Genomic DNA, 18,803 nt, shown 5'->3' with positions numbered 1-18,803 from the left:
AATACTTTGAAACTTTAAGAAGTAGTATTTTTTATATTAAACTATTATTTTATTTTGATTCTTAAACAAATGACTTAAAGACACTCGATAATAATATTTGTTAGCATGATCCATTTATTTATCATTTTTTATTAATCTATATTAAATTGTCAAATGCGACGGTGATATTAAAACGGAAAAAGTAGAACTCTATATGAACATGGAGGGAGTAGTAGTTTGCCCTTAGTTGAGTGCTTTTGATAAATTTTGGTCAAGCAAACAATGTTTCTTTAACACCCTCATTGCATTTTGGACCACTGAATTTAGGGAGTAAAGTTTATTGTCCCTCACATATCTCATGTTTGTCTTAATTGACACATAAGTTTGCACTGTTATGGTTGTTGGGCGTGGGGCAATGCAACTCACAACTTTGGTTTCAAGCAACCTTCCATTATTCGTAGTTCCACATTGTAGCTTAAAATGGGCCATCGATTATTCATTCATTTTGTGATAATTCTCGTGAAACTTATAACTACACATTAATTGAACCCATTATTTTCTTGTCTAATTTGCAATGTCTAAAAATATTTCATTGTTTCTAGTAACAGGCTATGGCCGGCTCCATCGCTAGATTAATTAGGTTACTAACATTATTGCAATTTTTTTCATATGATTTTGACTTTTATTACTTTGAATTGGTCCATTTTATCTCTAGATTTTCTTCAGGTAAGAAAAATTTATTCGAAGCATAATATATTAAATGGAATATTCTTTTTGGTCATTATTATAAATAGAAAAAAATACTTAAATTTTAGTCACTATTACAAGTAAAAAGTATCTGCTATATTTGAAAATATTCTAAATACATCATTCATGTATTTTAAAATATTTAAAATTGATAGTCGAAAGTTTTACATTAAAAAGAGATAATTTAGTAAAATTAATTTGTATTTTATATGGAATTTATAAAATTAATTATACTTAATTAACTATATTTTTTAATATTCATAACAACAATTATTTTTACTTATATTAATGACTAGATGAAATATTTCTTTCATTCTGAATTCAAATTTTGATTTGTCAAATAGTAAAAATATAATTTTTACGATTATATCTAATTTTTTTTATTTGTTTTTTTAAAATCATCTCCTTAGTTGAAAGAGTCTATTTATCTTTATCAAAAGAAAAAAAAAATTAATTATAATTTTTACATACATACCAGACATCTACAATAACCAATATCTTAAAGCAAAATTATAAATAGCTAATATACATATTAAGATAAGAAAGTTCACAACTTCAATTATTTAATTTAAAAGTAAAAAGACAAATATTGTATCCGTATGTTGCAAGTTTAACTAACTATTAGTAAGAACAACAATATTTACTATTTTTATCGGTTGTTATTTTGTGTTTCTTAGTTGATTTTGAATAAAATGTAATGACTTAAAATTAAAAAATATCACAACTCATAAATATGATTAAGTGAAGTAATCAATTTCAATAAAAAAAGTGAAATGATCAAATATTATTTTTAATGATCCTTGTTGTTATATAAATTTGGTAAAAATTGTATTAAATAAGTTAAAGTCCATTTATTCTAAAAAAATATATACTTAAATTTATCATCTATTTTTTTTAAGAGATATATACATTAATGAGATAAGACTTGAAAATGTATTTATAAATTATATATAATCTTCAATTCTTCACCTTTCAATTCTTCATCTTACAAGTCAATTTTGTAGAGATTAAATTAAACTCAACTAAAATTCTAAAATTATATTTATATTAAACTCTACCAAAATCAATTAAACTTCTTACTATCAAATCACTAGTACCGCAACAACAATGTATTTATTTTATACTTAACCAAAATTTTAAGAATTTTTTAAACACAAGTTGATTATCTACTCATAAATTAAAAAATCATAATGAACTTTTTATATGATATATTCGATCTAAAAATTAAATGAATTCCAAATCAGTTAAAATTCGGTTAGTTCAGGAATTTTGTATATTTTAACTGTAATTACAATTTTAAAAATATTTTTTAGTCATAAAGATCTAGAACTTCTTCTGAAAAATAATTTTTTAATAAAATCAATTCACAACATTGCAAATAATTATGAAAGCTATGGATTAAATTAATTTTGCATAAAATTTTGCCCAATTTTTTTACGTAAAATACATTATTAATTTTATAGTTGTTTTTTTACCCTACAGTTAGTTTAAATATTCTTAAATTTGATCCTATGGGCTGGAAAGTGAAGAGTGACTGACTGACGACTCAGACGAATTTTTAGGTGGCCTCTTCCCGCCGGAGGCAGATAGCGACAAATTTTACACAAAGATTGTGGGGTCCACTACGCCCTTTTCAAATTGAATTAATATTAAATTTTTTCTACATACGACACATATGTATAAACAAATATAGTAGTATATAGTATTTTCTTTAAAATATTATATACTGGTTATATCTTCACACAAGGAAAAAGGACAAGTTTCATGATTAATTAATTTCAGTAAAAAAAAAAAGAGCATAAGTAACATCACTCTATTATTGGTCCATATTTGACAAATTTGAGATTATTACATCATTTTAATCAAACTATATGGAACATTGAATTTTATTGTTGATTTTGTACATCTTAATCAAAGTATGTGACGTGTGACATTACACTAACGCGAAATGGCATATTTTTTAATTTATTTTCTATAATAAGAAATGGCATACTTTTAGAGTATGTGAATGAACTAAGATTATACTATACTATTACTAAACATATAGTAGTAGTTAGAACAAAACCGAAAGATAGTAGTAATGCAACCAAAAATAAAAACTATGTAATAACTGTAAATAAATTAAGGGAAGAAGAGAAAGAGACTCACAATTTATGTTTGTATACTAAAAATGCAGTAAAATTATTTGGCCGCATAATCACTAGATTATGGAATCTTTTTTCGGTTGAATAATTATCAATTATTGATATTATTATTAACTCAAAAGACCATTCATATTTTAAATTTTCTAAAGAAAAAAAAAAAAACACAGAGACATAGTCATATGCCAAATGGAAATGCTAGATTTAAAAAACATATATAAATGTAAATGAGAATGAAGTATATGTTGTTGTATTGTAATCTTCTTGTTCTTCTCTTAGATGTGAAGCTTAATTTTTGAGTGAAGAAGAAGAAAGTGGAAAGTGGTTTGAGTTTCCCAAAAGCCTCAGTGTTTAATAATGTTCACGTGACTTTCTCTCACCTGTTTTTTTTGGGTATCAATTTCAGCCTCAAATCAATGTTTTTCCTTTTTTTCATTTTCTAACCAAATCTTACTCTTAATTGCCTTCATCTTCACCCTTTCACTGCCCCAGATCTCTCTCTTGCACAAAACATCATTCAGTGTTCCATTTCTGCTACAAAGGTTTTTTTTTTTTTTTTTTTTTTTTACTTCATCTTAACCTCATTCTTCATGTTTTCTAGAAGTTGTTCCTTATTTTTTTTTAAGTGGAAATGTAAAAGTTTCTTACTTTTTTTTTTATTTTTTTTATTTTGGGTTGCTAGTTTAATTTTTGAAGCATTTCAGTTTCTGGGTCTGTGTCTATCTTTGCCCTTCATAATTTCTTTGTTTTTTTGTTGTTGTTGATATAACTCATGACTCTATTCATAAAAAAAATGTATTTTTGTTATTTTTGATGGTTTTTGTTTGTTTCTATTTCATTTATTGATGTAGTTTTGAATTTTGATTAGACTTGTATTTTAGGCTGCAACTTACAAACTAGCATTTTAATTTGAGTCAATGGAGCTGACATTGTGTATGTATTGTGGTGTATTGTTTTTACTTATATTTTAGTTTTTGGTTATGCAGTGAAGGAGCTTGAAGAAGAGCAAGCTTTGTTGCTTTGACTAGTTCCATTTTTTGAATGTTGGCAAACAAAATGATAATTGATATGCCACCATCTGGGGCTCAAAGTGTGAGGACAAATAGATCTTCATATGGTTCTAGCATTGGCAATGAGGGTACTCCTTTACACAGCCATGCTACTGTTAGCAATGGTGATGACTATGACAGCGACGGCTCCAATTTCGCACCACCGTGAGCATTATCTTTTCTTTTGAATATATTTTGGAAACTTTTAGTTACATTCTAATGTTTATAACTCTTTTTTTTGTATGTGTGGAAAATGAGCATTTTGTCAATTTGAGATGTTAGCAAGAAAATATTGAGCCTTGTTTGAATTATAACTTTCTACTTTACTGGCATAAACATTTGTGATAGTGTTTGGGAGAGCTTATAAAAACAACTTATGACATGTTCATAAACTCTTTTCAATTTATTTCTATAAACTCTCTAAGATATCTTGACTCTTGAGGCCAGCTTATAGTTATATGAAAACAATTTGATTTGATTTTATCTTTTGATATAGAAATAGTTTTTACATAAGTATCTTATATAATAAATGCTTATGCTATAAGTGCTTAGTTAAATTGTTTATCCAAATAAAGTCTAGTCACATTAGCCAATTTTAATTTTGAAGCTATGAACATTATTTTCTTCTTCTATACTGTTTCTTGAAAAGACAACCTCATAGTGTTTGAAACTTCATATGTTGCAATTCTAGGAAAGTCTTTATCAAATTTCACTGTATGCATACAAACTTAATTCTTGCATTCTATTCTTATTGACTGATCTTTGAATGCACTTTTTATGGTTTTTCCTCTTGAACTGAATGACTATCTAACTACAAAGCGAAATGAATTTTGAGTTTGCGCATAGGCATCCTTCATCAGTTTGTAACATTGTATTTTATTTGTTTGTTGCAGCACACCAACAACTCTATCAATGGCTATTCCAGCAGAACTCGCTGGAGCTGCACCCTTGATTGAAAGATTCCAGGTGGGAAACAATATATAATCTTGCTATAAGTATAATTTTCTTGAACAGTTTTGCATTCCTATTTATTTTGTGTGTCATTGATTTTTGTGTAAGATCCTACATGAAAGGTAGTTTGTAATTTAGTGCTATTACTTCTATGTGCATGATGCCACGATCCTTTTGTTATCACCTAGTTTTCTCAAATGTTACTTGTTATTATAGGTGGAAGGTTTTTTAAAATTGATGAAAAAGCAAATTCAATCTGCTGGAAAGCGAGGATTTTTTTCTAAAAGATCTGTGGGCCCTCAAGTTCGAGAAAAACTTACAATTGAAGACATGCTTTGCTTCCAAAAGGTAATCAAATACTGATTTTTCGGTAAGCGGTTAATTTTTTTACAAAGCTCATGAAAAAAATCTAACATATGTATTGATGCAGGATCCAATACCAACATCATTGCTTAAGCTGAATGGTGATTTGGCAAGCCGTGCAACAAAACTGTTCCAGCTAATTTTGAAATACATGGGTGTTGATTCATCTGATCGTGGAACTCCACTAAGCTTAGAGGAGCAGGTTAATCTCGTAGGTAAACTATACAAGCAAAGTTTGAAGCGTTCAGAACTCCGAGACGAACTTTTTGTCCAGATATCAAAACAAACAAGAAACAATCCAGAGAGGTATGCAAACCTTTTTTCGTATCATGTATTATTCTTCGTGTGTTACTGGTGACTAATACCTTCTTGTCTCAAATGCAGGGAATGCTTGATTAAAGCATGGGAGCTAATGTATTTATGCGCGTCGTGCATGCCTCCTAGCAAAGACATTGGAGGATATCTGTCAGAATATATTCATACTGTGGCGCATGGTGTGGCTGTCGATTCTAAGATCCGGGGCCTTGCACTGAATACATTAAATGCTATGAAACACTCTATCAAGGCTGGTCCTAGGCATATGATACCTGTTCCTAGTGAGATTGAAGCTCTGTTGATTGGGAAAAAGCTCACAACTATAGTCTTCTTTCTTGATGAAACATTTGAAGAAATTATGTATGACATGTCAACAACTGTTGCGGATGCTATTGAGGTTCTTTCCTTTGAAATCTTTATATGCAATAGTCCTACTTAATACTTAATTGTGATTCTGGTTTTAATCATCCTACTTTTTTGCCGTCTTAAACAATAATTTTTTGTCTTTTTGAATTTGTCAATACTCTGCGTGAAAATTGTGTTTATCTATCAAAGTTTAAAGCATTATGTTTGTTAATTAAGTTATATTTGCTTCAGGAACTTGCAGGGATCATTAAACTGTCAACATACTCTAGCTTTAGCTTGTATGAATTCCACAAAGTTGTCACAAGCTCCAAATCATCTGAGTCTGGGAATGGCATGTCTTTTCCACTTCTTGCTTGTGAGTGTTTTTAAATTAGCTGAAATCAATAGTAGTCTAACGAATCTTCTATTGTTATTATTCAGAGGAGTACATAGGGTTAGATGAGAATAAACATATTGGGGATCTCGTCGCTGAATTTAAGGCAGTAAAAGATCGAAGTAAGGGAGAAATTTTGCACAGCAAACTGGTATTCAAGAAAAAGTTATTTCGTGAATCGGATGAAGCCGTGACAGATCCAATGTTTTTGCAGTTGTCCTATGTACAAGTATGTTTTCTTTTGTTCTTTGTTTATGAATGAATAAAAGCATATATAGGGGTTGTTTAGCTTGAGAAAATAGTTTCAATTTTTATTTCCTGTTTTCACTAATAATTACAAAAATGCGACCTTTTCTTTTTGTTGCCAATTTTTTTATAAAAATATTTGAAAGCATGAAATAATGTGGAAAAAATGTGACATTTTGTGATTATAAGTGAAAACAGAAAATGTTTTCTCCAGCCAAACAACCCCTAGCTTTGAGTAAAACTGCAATCACCTTCAAGGTATTAATTTTTTTGTGCCTTGATACATGGTTACAGTTGCAGCATGATTATATTTTGGGTAATTATCCAATTGGAAGGGATGATGCATCCAAACTTTCTGCATTGCAAATCTTGGCTGAGATTGGATTTATTAGAAGACCTGAATCATGCGCGTAGGTGATTTCGAATGTTGATCTTGCTAGAAACTATCTTGCAACAGTATTTAACATCTTTTGATTGTTGTTCTTGTGACCGAACTTTACATTTTCTATATTCTATCATATTATTGCTGCAACTGACTGAGATTTCTGTGTTTATCAGAGAATGGAATTCATTTCTCGAGCGATTTCTTCCTAGGCAAATTGCAATGACTCGAGCTAGGCGGGAATGGGAGTTGGACATTCTTTCTTGCTATCATTCATTGGTATGAGACTGGAATACTGTCTAAGAGCCTAAGCTCATATGATTATTTTTCTTTGATATTTGATTTGTGAGTAGTTTGTGTTATCAAACCCTCGACCGTGCATTTAACAATAACTATTTTCTGCTTTTGTATATTAGAATTAATCACAGAAATCGATATCTGCTTCTAGTATACTTATTTACCTTGATGATATATATTGCTGAATTTCTTCTCCAACTATATAAAAGACGATGTTTGTTTTCAGGAGCATGTCACGAAAGAAGAAGCAAGACAACAATTTCTGCATATATTAAGAGCACTTCCGTATGGATTTTCTGTATTTTTCAATGTTCGCAGAATCGATGATCCTATTGGACTCCTACCTGGACGAATAATATTAGGAATTAACAAGAGAGGGGTAAGACTAAAGAAACAATTTAATGTCATAATGATAATAATATAAGGTTTAGAACACACATACTTAACAATTAATTGTTCTTTTAACTAAATGTTTATTTCTGATCAATTATCCTTAGGTTCATTTTTTTCGTCCGATTCCCAAGGAATATTTGCACTCAGCTGAATTGAGAGACATAATGCAATTTGGAAGCAGTAATACTGCTGTATTTTTTAAAATGCGAGTTGCAGGAGCTCTTCACATATTCCAGTTCGAAACCAAACAGGTATTAACACCTTCATTGAAGTTTAACATGTTATTCTTCAAGTTCTCAATCTTTCCTTTGGTGTTATTTTATGTTATTGGCATTTTTTCATTTTTGTAGGGAGAAGAAATTTGTGTAGCTCTCCAGACACATATAAATGATGTAATGCTGCGCCGATATTCCAAAACACGATCTTCTCCTACCGGTTCTTTGGATAAAGACATTTCTAGTGATTTCAAGCCTCCAAATTCAGAATTGTACGAGAAACGTGTTCAAGATTTAACAAAAGTTGTTGAAGATTCTCAAAGGAATGCTGATCAAGTAAGTCTAAGATTCTATTGTTTGTTATAGAATATTACATAGATTGTATAGAACAAACATCAAACTGAGCCACTAAACTTAAAGTACACATCTATGAATTATTGCATGGTAAAAGAAACATATAAGAGCTCATTTGATTCCATGTGAAAAATGAAGAATAATTCTTATAATATTTTAAATCATGTTGAATAGTTGCTGCAAAAATTGCATGAGAAGCAAAAACAAGAGGATGAATTGCTTCAAGAATTAGAAGGCTTGAAAGAATCTTTAGAAACTTCCACGCACAGTCTTGCAGAAGTTACAAACGACCGTGATAGGCTTAGATCGCTATGTGATGAAAAGGATAATGAACTTCAGGTAAAACTCTTGACTGTTAACTTCATGGAATCATTCTTATTTGTTTCTTTTTTTCCAGTACTGATCATTCTTAATGAGTGTGCAAATCTATTAGGCTAAAGTTATAGAGAAAAGGAGCTTGGACGCAAAGATAGCGAAGTTAAATAACCTGGTAGTAGAGAGGACTACCAATAAGGACCCCATTATAGTAAATGACCAAGTAAGATACTTTCTGTCGACATTCGTTTGTTCTTTTCTTCCTGATCAACAGTTGTTTTCATCTTTAAATTGTTGAATTTCGTTGGTATCTAATAGGTGTTGCAAAAACTTGAAGATGACTTGAAACTTTGTAGAGATGAGTGTATGGTAGCTGAAGAGACCATCAAAAGCTTGACAAATGAGAAGTTGATTTTGACACAAAAGCTATCTGAGCTTGAGAAGAAGAATGCTGAAGAGGTAAAGTACAATATTGGAACTGAGTATTTAAAATTAAAACCCTTAATTTTTAGATGATTAGTTCAACCAACATATATGGTGGTGACTGGTGAGTGTAATGCAGATTAATTCTCTTCAACGGAAACTCGAGCAAGAACACAAAGCTTTGAACACTCAAGTGCATGACCTGGAAAGAAAACTAAATGTGCTTAAACAAGAATTGGTTGTGGCCGAGTCTACACTTTCGATGAAGGACTCTGAATTGGTTGTGTTGAAGAACAACTTAAAAGAACTAGAAGATTTGAGAGAAATGAAAGAGGTTTTGATACTTTATTTTCATTGTTTTGCTGTATTATAACAATTATATTTATATACATAGGCTCGTCATATTCACTTTATTTGTGTTAAGTAAAAAATAATTTTTATAAATTTCTATTTGCCTTGTGCAGGACATTGACAGAAAGAATGAACAAACAACTGCCATATTGAAGATGCAAGGAGCTCAACTAGCTGAAATGGAATCTCTTTATAAGGAAGAGCAAGTTCTCAGAAAGCGATATTTCAATACCATAGAAGGTGAAGATTAAGTGTTATGTCTATGTGAATGTGTATATTATTATTTACATGAAAACCAACATACATGTTAACAACATTGGAATTTGGTTCTTTGTTTCAGATATGAAAGGCAAAATAAGAGTTTACTGTCGACTAAGACCTCTCAGCGACAAAGAAATTGCCGAGAAAGAAAAAGATGTTCTTACTTTTGTAGACGAGTTTACTGTCGAGCATCCATGGAAAGATGATAAACAAAAACAACACATATATGATCGTGTGTTTAATTGCGACATCACTCAACAAGAAGTATTTGAGGATACAAAGGCAAGTCTTAGTATAACAATCATAGTTTTCATAGAAATACTTTTAACATTTTCTTACACTCGTTACTAATGTATTTCTTTTGGAAATTCACAATGCAGTACTTGGTGCAATCTGCTGTAGACGGTTATAATGTTTGCGTATTTGCTTATGGTCAAACCGGCTCTGGAAAGACGTTTACAATCTACGGATCTGAAAACAATCCCGGACTTACTCCACGTGCTACTGCAGAACTTTTTAGAATTTTAAGGAGAGAAAGTAACAAGTTTTCTTTTTCCTTGAAGGTATAATTGCAAAATGCAGCTTAATAAATACTTTTTTTTGCATCTATATTTGTTTGGTGTCATTAAATCCACTGAATATGATTTGGCAAATATCTGTGTTTATTGTTTGATTTATACTTCTTTTGTGTTTATGATGATGCAGGCTTACATGTTGGAATTATATCAAGATACACTTGTAGATCTTTTGTTACCTAAGAATGCAAAGCGATCGAAATTGGAGATTAAGAAGGATTCAAAGGTGATTCATTATTCTTAAATTGTCTTTTTGAGGACTTGAATTCTTTAATTTTATGATTGGTCTCAAGTTGTGATTGTTAATTACTCTTCTCATGTTAGGGAATGGTAGCGGTCGAAAACGTAACAACTGTGTCAATTTCTACAATGGAGGAATTGAATAATATAATACAAAGAGGTTCTGAACGGCGACATACAGCAGGGACACAAATGAATGAAGAAAGCTCAAGATCTCATCTTATACTATCAGTTGTAATTGAAAGCACAAACCTTCAAAGTCAGTCGGCCGCAAGAGGAAAGGTATTAGTTGTCTTATATACCTGTGAATAACTTTATATATGAAGAATTTGTAACATGAATATTTAACGAACTTGAAGCAATATAAATGTTTTATATTTTATATTGAACTTATTATTATGCAGCTGAGTTTTGTGGATCTTGCTGGGTCAGAAAGGATTAAAAAGTCAGGTTCTGAGGGTAGTCAACTGAAAGAAGCTCAAAGTATAAACAAATCATTATCAGCACTTGGAGATGTTATTAGTGCTTTATCTTCTGGTGGTCAACACATACCTTATAGAAATCACAAGTTAACTATGTTGATGAGTGATTCACTAGGAGGCAATGCCAAAACTCTCATGTTTGTTAATGTTTCTCCAATAGAATCAAGCTTGGATGAGACACATAACTCTCTCATGTATGCTTTTCTTTTTAATCTTACACTCCATCTGGAATGAAATATAAGCAAAAATGGTATTTGAAAAGTTGATATATCTGATCTAAATTTTATAGTTTATACATCAACTTTTCATTTACAGTTGTCGCTTTATATTTCATTTTGAAGGGAGTAACTTTCAAATTTTAAACAGATAATTTGGCTAACTTTGTCTCATGTTTTTAACAATCTTGTATTTTATGTACTAATTTAGGTATGCATCACGGGTGAGGTCGATTGTGAACGATCCGAGCAAAAATATTTCTTCGAAAGAGATAGCTCGACTGAAGAAATTAGTCACATACTGGAAAGAGCAAGCAGGTAAGAGAGGGGAGGATGATGATTTAGAAGAAATTCAAAATAAACGACCGACTAAAGAGAAGAACGAAGGCCATGGCCGCTTCACATTGTAGTAACTTGAGGCAAATGAGAGTGTTCATGAATGGATTTCATTGCAATGGATTGGTCATCTGTTGTATTTTTGTCTTTGGAATGTTGCTGTTTCTGCATTCCAAAATATCTCACATGCTAAATAGGTTGTTGTAATTTGTTTGAGAGGGGTACAAGCTGTATAGTTGAATCATGTATATATGTTTTTTAATCATCTTTAACTTATGAGAAATGGTGCATTGTAAGAAAGTATAAATAAGGAAAACATACAAATTATAGAAACAGTTTTTTTCCACCCACCCTCCCATGTTTTCCATTAAGTATATAGGAATGACTAAAATAAATATAAATTAAAAAATATTTTTATGTGATTTTATATTTATAAGTTAGTTTAGCTATTAATTTTAACAAATACTTTAATTATCTATTATCAGAATATATTTGTGGTAAGTTCGTCAATTACTTTTTACTAAATAGGGCCTTAAACATTTAAAATATTAAATTAAATGAGAAATACAATAGTATTATACTCTACTTTTTTACTCAATATTATATACTACTAAGATTTTATTTTATTTTACTTAAATTTTCTTCCTTTTTAATTAGAACAATTTTTTTTTACCCATTTTGCTTTATTTTAATTTATAATTTAATGTTCATTATTCTAACATTGAATAGAAAATAGCCAAATTAACATAGAAAGTTGTGAATAGTTTTTTTTTTTTTACTAAAAAGTGTTCAACAAATCAATTAAAATTATTTCAATTAATCAAGAACAATACAATTTAAAGCAGCTAAAAATGAAAATGATGAATTTGCGATCACATCATCTAGGTTAATAGTATAAAACAACGAAATATCTATAAAATGTGACAAAATCTACTAATAGTCGTTGATAAAATCTACAAAATGTGACAAAATCAGAACTGTAACGTTGAAAACGCTATAGGCGTTGATAAAATTTGCACTGAATCGAAATCTATTTGTCAATATGAATAACACAAACACCGCAACAACGCGTGAAATAAAAATAACACTACAACAAGACGAAAAACTAAAACAATATCTAATTAAAAACCCAAAAAATTAAATATATGTGAATGGAAAGCTAAAACAATAATTATTTTAACTTTCGGCTAAAAGATAAATAAAGTCTAATTAGTAATTATTTTAACCAGCATTCAAATTCGAATTCTCTTAAAAGATTTGTCCTTAAATGGACCACTTCATTAAACACTCGAATGCAATTACTTAATTGGTAAATAACTAAATATATAGTATATCACTCTTTATGTCAATAATTTGGTTCCACCGTCTCATTGTTCTATGTTATTATATATTTTGACAAAATAGACTAATGTGATATAAAAAAAGCAAGAGAGAGGGCCTAAGTTGAGAAACTAAATTGGTCAATTATGATTAGTCATCATCACTTGGGCCTTACCATAGTTAAGCCTTAAAATTTGGACAAAAGAGCAAAAATTTGTTTATGGTGGTATTTGAAAAGAGTGTGCAAGTTCTTAATACATAAATTTAATGCAGGTATGGAGCAATGGAAGGTTTTGCAATGTGAAGCACCGTGTGCAATGCAAAGAAGCTAGTACACGTTTTTCAATTGCTACATTTATGTTAGGACCAAGGAAGGGAAGTGTTGAGGCCCCAGCAAAAGTGGTGGACCATGATCACCCACGTTTATATCAACCTTTTTTATTTATGAAGATTATAGGAAGCTCAAAGTTTCCAACAAGATGCACACTGGTGAAGCCCTTGAGCTACTACGCTTGGTCTAGTGATTTGAGAAGATTAGTTTCAAATGAATGCATAAAAAGTTTTAGAAATATAAGTAAATATCAGTTGTGTGCTTGATTATTAATATGATATGCGACAATAATCAATGTTTGATAAGTGAAATTCAATATGTATACATTGATGCACACTGATAGAATGCATACACAAGTACTATGCTAACATATTTCAACAAAATTTATACATTGATACACACCGATCCCATTCCTTTCAAATAAAAAAATGGAAGAAAAAATAATCTACACTTGAATCGCTTATAAATCAAGTCAAATTAAAATTGAAAAAAAAAGTTTGAACAAATTTTCTTCCTATTTCTCAGAGGAAGAAAATTCAAGGGCTAATCAACATGCATACAGAAAATACAAAAATAAAAATCAAGTAGTAGTCTCAGTCTTAGACAAGAGAGCTAGTATCTGAGAATTCAACACGCATAGAAGTTTGTGTGTTACTATTGATTGGTGTGAAGCCACTAGTATTTGTTCCTGTATAATCAGTACTTGCAAGACTAGCTAAGTCCACAGATGGCCACATAAAAGCAGGCTTAAAAGGCGGCACGTCCGGCACATTCACTGACCCAGATATGATCTGAACAATTGTCTGCATTTTAGGTCTCTCACTTGCAATAGGGTGAGAACAAATCAAACCCAATTTCAATATCCTCTCTGCCTCTTCAACCACATACTCATTCCCAACTCTTGGATCCACCGCTTCTAATAACCTTCCTTCGCGATGCAAATACCAAACCCAATCAACTAAAAATTGATAGCCTTCAATTTTAGTCCATGGTCTTTGACCACACACAACTTCTAGTAACACAGCTCCAAGTCCATAAACATCTGATTCTCTTGAGGCTTTTCCTGTGTGGAAACATTCTGGTGCTATGTATCCCATTGTTCCTTGTACTCCTTCAAGTTCTGCATAGGATGTTTTTTCATTTTCTAGTGCACGTGCTAAGCCAAAGTCACCTAAACGTGCGTTGAAATCTGAGTCCAGCATTATGTTGCTGGCTTTAAGGTCTCTGTGGACTACTGTTTGATCATATTCATTGTGTAGGTAATTTAATGCAGAAGCTACACCTGATAAGATTTTGTATCTTAGGTGCCAACTTAGAGGGGTTGTGCTTGTTCCTTCCTCACAAAATATGTGGTTATCTAAGCTTCCGTTCGGCATGTAGTCGTATACTAAGAGCAATACTCCGTTTTTGTGACACCATCCTGCGTATCATTATCAAATTTTTAATTTAAGTTTTTAAATTAAGAATGGAAAGTTATAGATTGAAAGTATGAATTGGCGTTAAACTAAATTTAGTGACGAAGAAATTGAAAACGAATTTTATTTTCTTATTGTTAATTTTGTCTTGCTAATTTGATATGTATAATATGTGACGGCAAAGGGAGATAAAGTATTGCCATTGACCACATGGTTGTCTTGAGTCTTACTTCACCATTTGGTAGTTCTATTAATAAACAAATCAAGCCAGAGTCATTATATATAATTTTAATCACTTTTATGTTATACACCATCTAGTCTTGAATATAAGATAAAGGTGAGTCAACACAAGTTGACGTATTTGGTCTAAAATTTGAATCAAATACATTCATTTTTGTTGATCAATTTTCTCTTATATTTGAAACCGGAGGGAGTATACTAGTATGCAATGCTTGTTTAAGGAAAGTTGAATGGGTATGCAGCTATGCATTGTTTTGTTGTTAAATGTTAATATAATAATATGATATTGAAGATAGTGATTTGTAGCCTTTTAAAATGACTTGTGGAAACACTGGCCGGCTAATCGGATAGTTTGTGACAGGGACCTTAACTAGATGATAAACTTCTGATAGAAAATTGAAGATGAAGAAAAATTCAGGTTTCACATAGCTAGAATAGAGATAAGACTTAACTAGAATTTACAAAGCATGTGTTTACATACGCATTTCACTAAGTTTTCTCGCATCACAATGCTTAATCTATCGTGAATATTAGAAACTTCAATATATAGCTTTCACAGCAGTATGATATTTTGCCTTAATTTCTTCCACCAAGCCGCAGAACCAAACAAAGGCTTTAAAATCTAGATAAACATGGGCTTATAAATTGGTTTTATAAGATTGAATTTATTGAAATATAGTATCCTAGTTTATACTAGATCTGTTAATATAATAAATTAATAATAGTGTTACATTGAAAATGTTTGTTTTTTAATCAACATTGTAAATGAGGAAAGATTATGTTGGAATTTCAGATTGAAAAAAAGATTGTGTTAACTCCTTCGGCGTTGATATAGTATATGAGGATGACGAAGGAAGCTTCAATGAAACTCCAAAAAATTAAATTAATATTGACTGGATCCTGATCCATCCACTATTGAAGAGCAATTAATATTTGACCATACGTACAGAGGAATAAAAGGTCATTTTCAAACCAACAATACCAACCCAAATAATTTCAAAACATTCTTAAACGGTGATATGATCTGGACAGATCTAATGTCGGATCTAAACTCTAACTTAGTACAATTAAATGACGAAACAAACAAAGTTCATTAACTAACGAACATTAATAAGAAGTGAAGTAAATAAATAAATAAACTAACCTTGTAACTTAACAAGATGTTTATGACGAAGACGGTTGATAATAGTAAGCTCAGCCAAAAAATCATCAGTACTTTTCATCTTATCCCTTGAAAACATCTTAACCGCAACTTCCACCTTCACTTTCGCCAATATTCCTCTATAAACGACACCGTATCCACCTTGTCCAAGTTTAAACTTTTCATCAAAATTATTCGTAGCTTTCTTCAATTCTTCATATTTAAACTCTCTCGGTGTTCCCGGTAGACTCTTCAATGTCCCCAATATCTGAGAATTAGAACCATTTTCACTCTCCTTCCTTTTCATGTAATAACAATATCCAAATCCACCAACACAAGCTAAAATCAAAACCAAAACAGGAATCCCAACACCTAAACCAATTGTCAATGAATTTCCATTTTTACCCTCGTCAAAAACCTCGATTGAAATATTCCATCTTAATACACAGTTTAACTCAACCGTGTTTCCCGTTGAAGCGGAAAATCCGAAATAAGATTTTTGATTCACTACATTTTTTAGATCAAGACTCGAACTTAAAACCGGTTTAGCCGGTTTTTTTACTATAGGTAAATCGGGTGAAGACTGTGTTTCCATGTAGACTTCAATAAGTTTCCGGTCACCGTTATATTCAATCCATAAAACGTAAAACTGAGTGCCGTTTGGAGCGATTTCGAAGTTAAGAGGATTTTTAACGGTGGAACGGACGCCGTTTATATCGAGTCCGATGTGGTTGTTGTCAGGGTCGAAATCCTGTTTGACGGTGTCAAGTTCAACGGCGACGAAACGGTTAGTTACGTTACCGTCAGTGGATGCGTTTGTTAAACCAAGGTAACCGCCGGAGCTGTTGAGAGGAATGGAGAGAGAAGGTGCAATGACGAAAGCGAGACCTTCGCCGGGTGTTCCGTTGTTGACACGAAAGACGTTGATGAGGAAGGAGGTGTTGAAGGAGGCGAGTTTTCCGGCGCCGGAGGAGGAATCGTCCCAGAGTTTGAAGGGGGTTTTGAAAAAGATTCTGCCGGAGTTGTTGGTGAGAGGGACTACTGATGAACTTCCGGCGCTGTCCGGCGTAACTTGAAGGGCGCCCAGGTTAATCGATGCGGAGGGTATAACGTCGAAATAGATGGCGTTGGTAGAGTTGAAGGGTCCGAAAAAGTGAGTTTCTGTTTTGAGGATTTGAGCTTGTGAGGTTGCCGCCGGGAAGAAGAAAAGAATGCCGATGACGGCGGTGAGGTAAGGCATGTCGGATTTGTGGCGGCGGCGGCGAGGTAGCATGTAGTTGTTACTTATGGATACTTATTAATTAGTGGTTACTTACCCTTTTGCTAATTTATTGGGTGCAAGGAAAATCAAATTATGATTAAAGGTGGTGTATGGTTAGATTATTATAATAAGGTGCAATTGGGTTTCATTTGGTTTTGTGTTCGACGAAGTTTCCATGTTTGACATGTGCAGGGATGAGAAAAAATATTTAAAAATGCGAATGAAAAACGGTAGATGATAGAACAAAAATAATATTTGTACACACATTTCAAACAATACTTGTCACCTTATTTTTAAAAAATGAACAGTATTTTCTTTTTAAATTTATTATTTATTATTGACAGTTCTTTTTCTTATATATATACAAGTTTATACATTAATTACTTGTTTAACACATATATTTTATCATCTCTAAAATACAATACATTAGCTAACTTAAAATATTGCAATTTAATAGTTAAAGAAATATTCTAATAGTTAATATCATATATTTTAATAGTTAAGGAGATATATATTTAAAAATAGTTAATCACATTATTTAGTAGTTAATGAGATATATATTTAATAGTTAACAACATGTATTTTGATAATAAATGAAATATTTAAAATCAATTATATATTGAGTTAAAAAATTTTTTCTTTAAAGTTTTTTTTTTTTTATAAATATTTTTGAGAGAAAAAACAACTATAGTATACCATATATATCAAAGCCTAGATCAACTTGTGCAACTAGAACATTGACATAGATCCCATCCAAAAAATCCAAGTTTGTTTTGTAATATACTTTAATATTTAAAAAATTACATTGATATCCTTAATTTTATACCTTGAACACTTTAAAATTTTATATAAATAGTCAATTTTTAAACAATGAGTCTGTCACAGCAACTGCAGTCTATCAAGTGTTACAGTTCACTATCAAATATTATAATCTTAAATTTTGATATTATGACTTGTGATTGTATAAGCAACCGATAATACAATGAATATTAAACAGAATGAATATTTAATTCATTTTTGTGTTCCTCCTCAAGAAGAGTAAGTTCTTATTAGTTTCTTTTTTTTAATAGAGTAATTTAATAAATGTAATATATATTGATCATGTGATTAAAAAATATAAAAATTATACAAAATATTGAATTGATGTAAGAAAATTTAGATATACTATTGAATATACTTATGACCAGAATCCATAAACCAAAGATGCCATCATTTGCGGCCGTTAACGTCTTGCCACATATCAAAACGTTGGCAACTCAAGTTGAGGAAGTTTAGTATACACTCAAACATTTATTTAATCACTTGAGAGATAGATAAATAAATAAATAGAGAATGATATGATATATTATAATATGTGTTAGATAATATTATTATATATTAGTAGTAAGGGTATTTTAGACAATTCTAGATAATTCTATTCTTTTATATATATACTCATTGTAACCCTATTAACTGTGGTTTTGGTTCATTCTATGTTATGAAACCCTAGAGTGGTTGTTTCTCTTCTTCCTCTTGCTTTCTCTTTTCTTTGTTAACATGGTATCTAGAGCCTATTTCGATCCTCCTTGAACGATCCCGCCTCTATTCCGCTGTCGAGTTCCCAACAATTAGGGAATATAATTATAGTTTCTCTTTTCTAACATTCCAATATTCAGTGAGATTTTTTCGTTAAACCGTGTCCCAATTCTGCTTTACCCTTTCTTTGTAGCTTTTCGTTTATTTTTAG

The 18,803-nt window shown here is 31.0% G+C and overlaps 2 protein-coding genes across 2 annotated transcripts; one reads left to right on the top strand and one right to left on the bottom strand.

Moving 5' to 3' along the window:
* Positions 1 to 3,016: 3,016 nt before the first annotated feature.
* LOC101509692 (kinesin-like protein KIN-14I) lies at positions 3,017 to 11,719 on the top strand. Its single transcript, XM_004512245.4, has 24 exons — positions 3,017 to 3,409; positions 3,854 to 4,081; positions 4,810 to 4,882; positions 5,084 to 5,215; positions 5,298 to 5,536; positions 5,615 to 5,942; positions 6,143 to 6,242; positions 6,332 to 6,513; positions 6,825 to 6,940; positions 7,089 to 7,191; positions 7,436 to 7,588; positions 7,707 to 7,853; positions 7,953 to 8,153; positions 8,346 to 8,510; positions 8,605 to 8,709; positions 8,805 to 8,945; positions 9,049 to 9,243; positions 9,374 to 9,500; positions 9,601 to 9,803; positions 9,902 to 10,084; positions 10,227 to 10,322; positions 10,421 to 10,618; positions 10,741 to 11,012; positions 11,245 to 11,719. Exons 2-24 carry the CDS (start codon positions 3,909 to 3,911, stop codon positions 11,441 to 11,443), a joined length of 3,831 nt encoding a protein of 1,276 aa, XP_004512302.1. The 5' UTR covers positions 3,017 to 3,409; positions 3,854 to 3,908; the 3' UTR covers positions 11,444 to 11,719.
* Positions 11,720 to 13,365: 1,646 nt separating this feature from the next.
* LOC101509371 (probable L-type lectin-domain containing receptor kinase S.5) lies at positions 13,366 to 17,223 on the bottom strand. Its single transcript, XM_004512244.4, has 2 exons — positions 15,820 to 17,223; positions 13,366 to 14,440 (listed from the first exon to the last, which is right to left on the bottom strand). Exons 1-2 carry the CDS (start codon positions 17,087 to 17,089, stop codon positions 13,620 to 13,622), a joined length of 2,091 nt encoding a protein of 696 aa, XP_004512301.1. The 5' UTR covers positions 17,090 to 17,223; the 3' UTR covers positions 13,366 to 13,619.
* Between the last annotated feature and the right edge of the window lie 1,580 nt (positions 17,224 to 18,803).

The sequence above is a fragment of the Cicer arietinum genome, chromosome 8, assembly GCF_000331145.2.
Source record: "Cicer arietinum cultivar CDC Frontier isolate Library 1 chromosome 8, Cicar.CDCFrontier_v2.0, whole genome shotgun sequence".
In the NCBI taxonomy this organism is placed as follows: domain Eukaryota; kingdom Viridiplantae; phylum Streptophyta; class Magnoliopsida; order Fabales; family Fabaceae; genus Cicer; species Cicer arietinum.
This window is presented reverse-complemented; position numbering and strand designations above follow the sequence as displayed.

What these genes read in the sequence shown, in the direction of transcription:
- LOC101509692 (XM_004512245.4), top strand. Translation starts at nt 3,909, where the DNA reads ATGTTGGCAAACAAAATGATAATTGATATGCCACCATCTGGGGCTCAA. An exon ending in AAAAGGATAATGAACTTCAG is followed by an intron (nt 8,511 to 8,604) that starts GTAAAACTCTTG and finishes CAAATCTATTAG; the next exon opens with GCTAAAGTTATAGAGAAAAG. An exon ending in AAGTATTTGAGGATACAAAG is followed by an intron (nt 9,804 to 9,901) that starts GCAAGTCTTAGT and finishes TTCACAATGCAG; the next exon opens with TACTTGGTGCAATCTGCTGT.
- LOC101509371 (XM_004512244.4), bottom strand. Translation starts at nt 17,089, where the DNA reads ATGCTACCTCGCCGCCGCCGCCACAAATCCGACATGCCTTACCTCACC. An exon ending in ACATCTTGTTAAGTTACAAG is followed by an intron (nt 14,441 to 15,819) that starts GTTAGTTTATTT and finishes AATGATACGCAG; the next exon opens with GATGGTGTCACAAAAACGGA.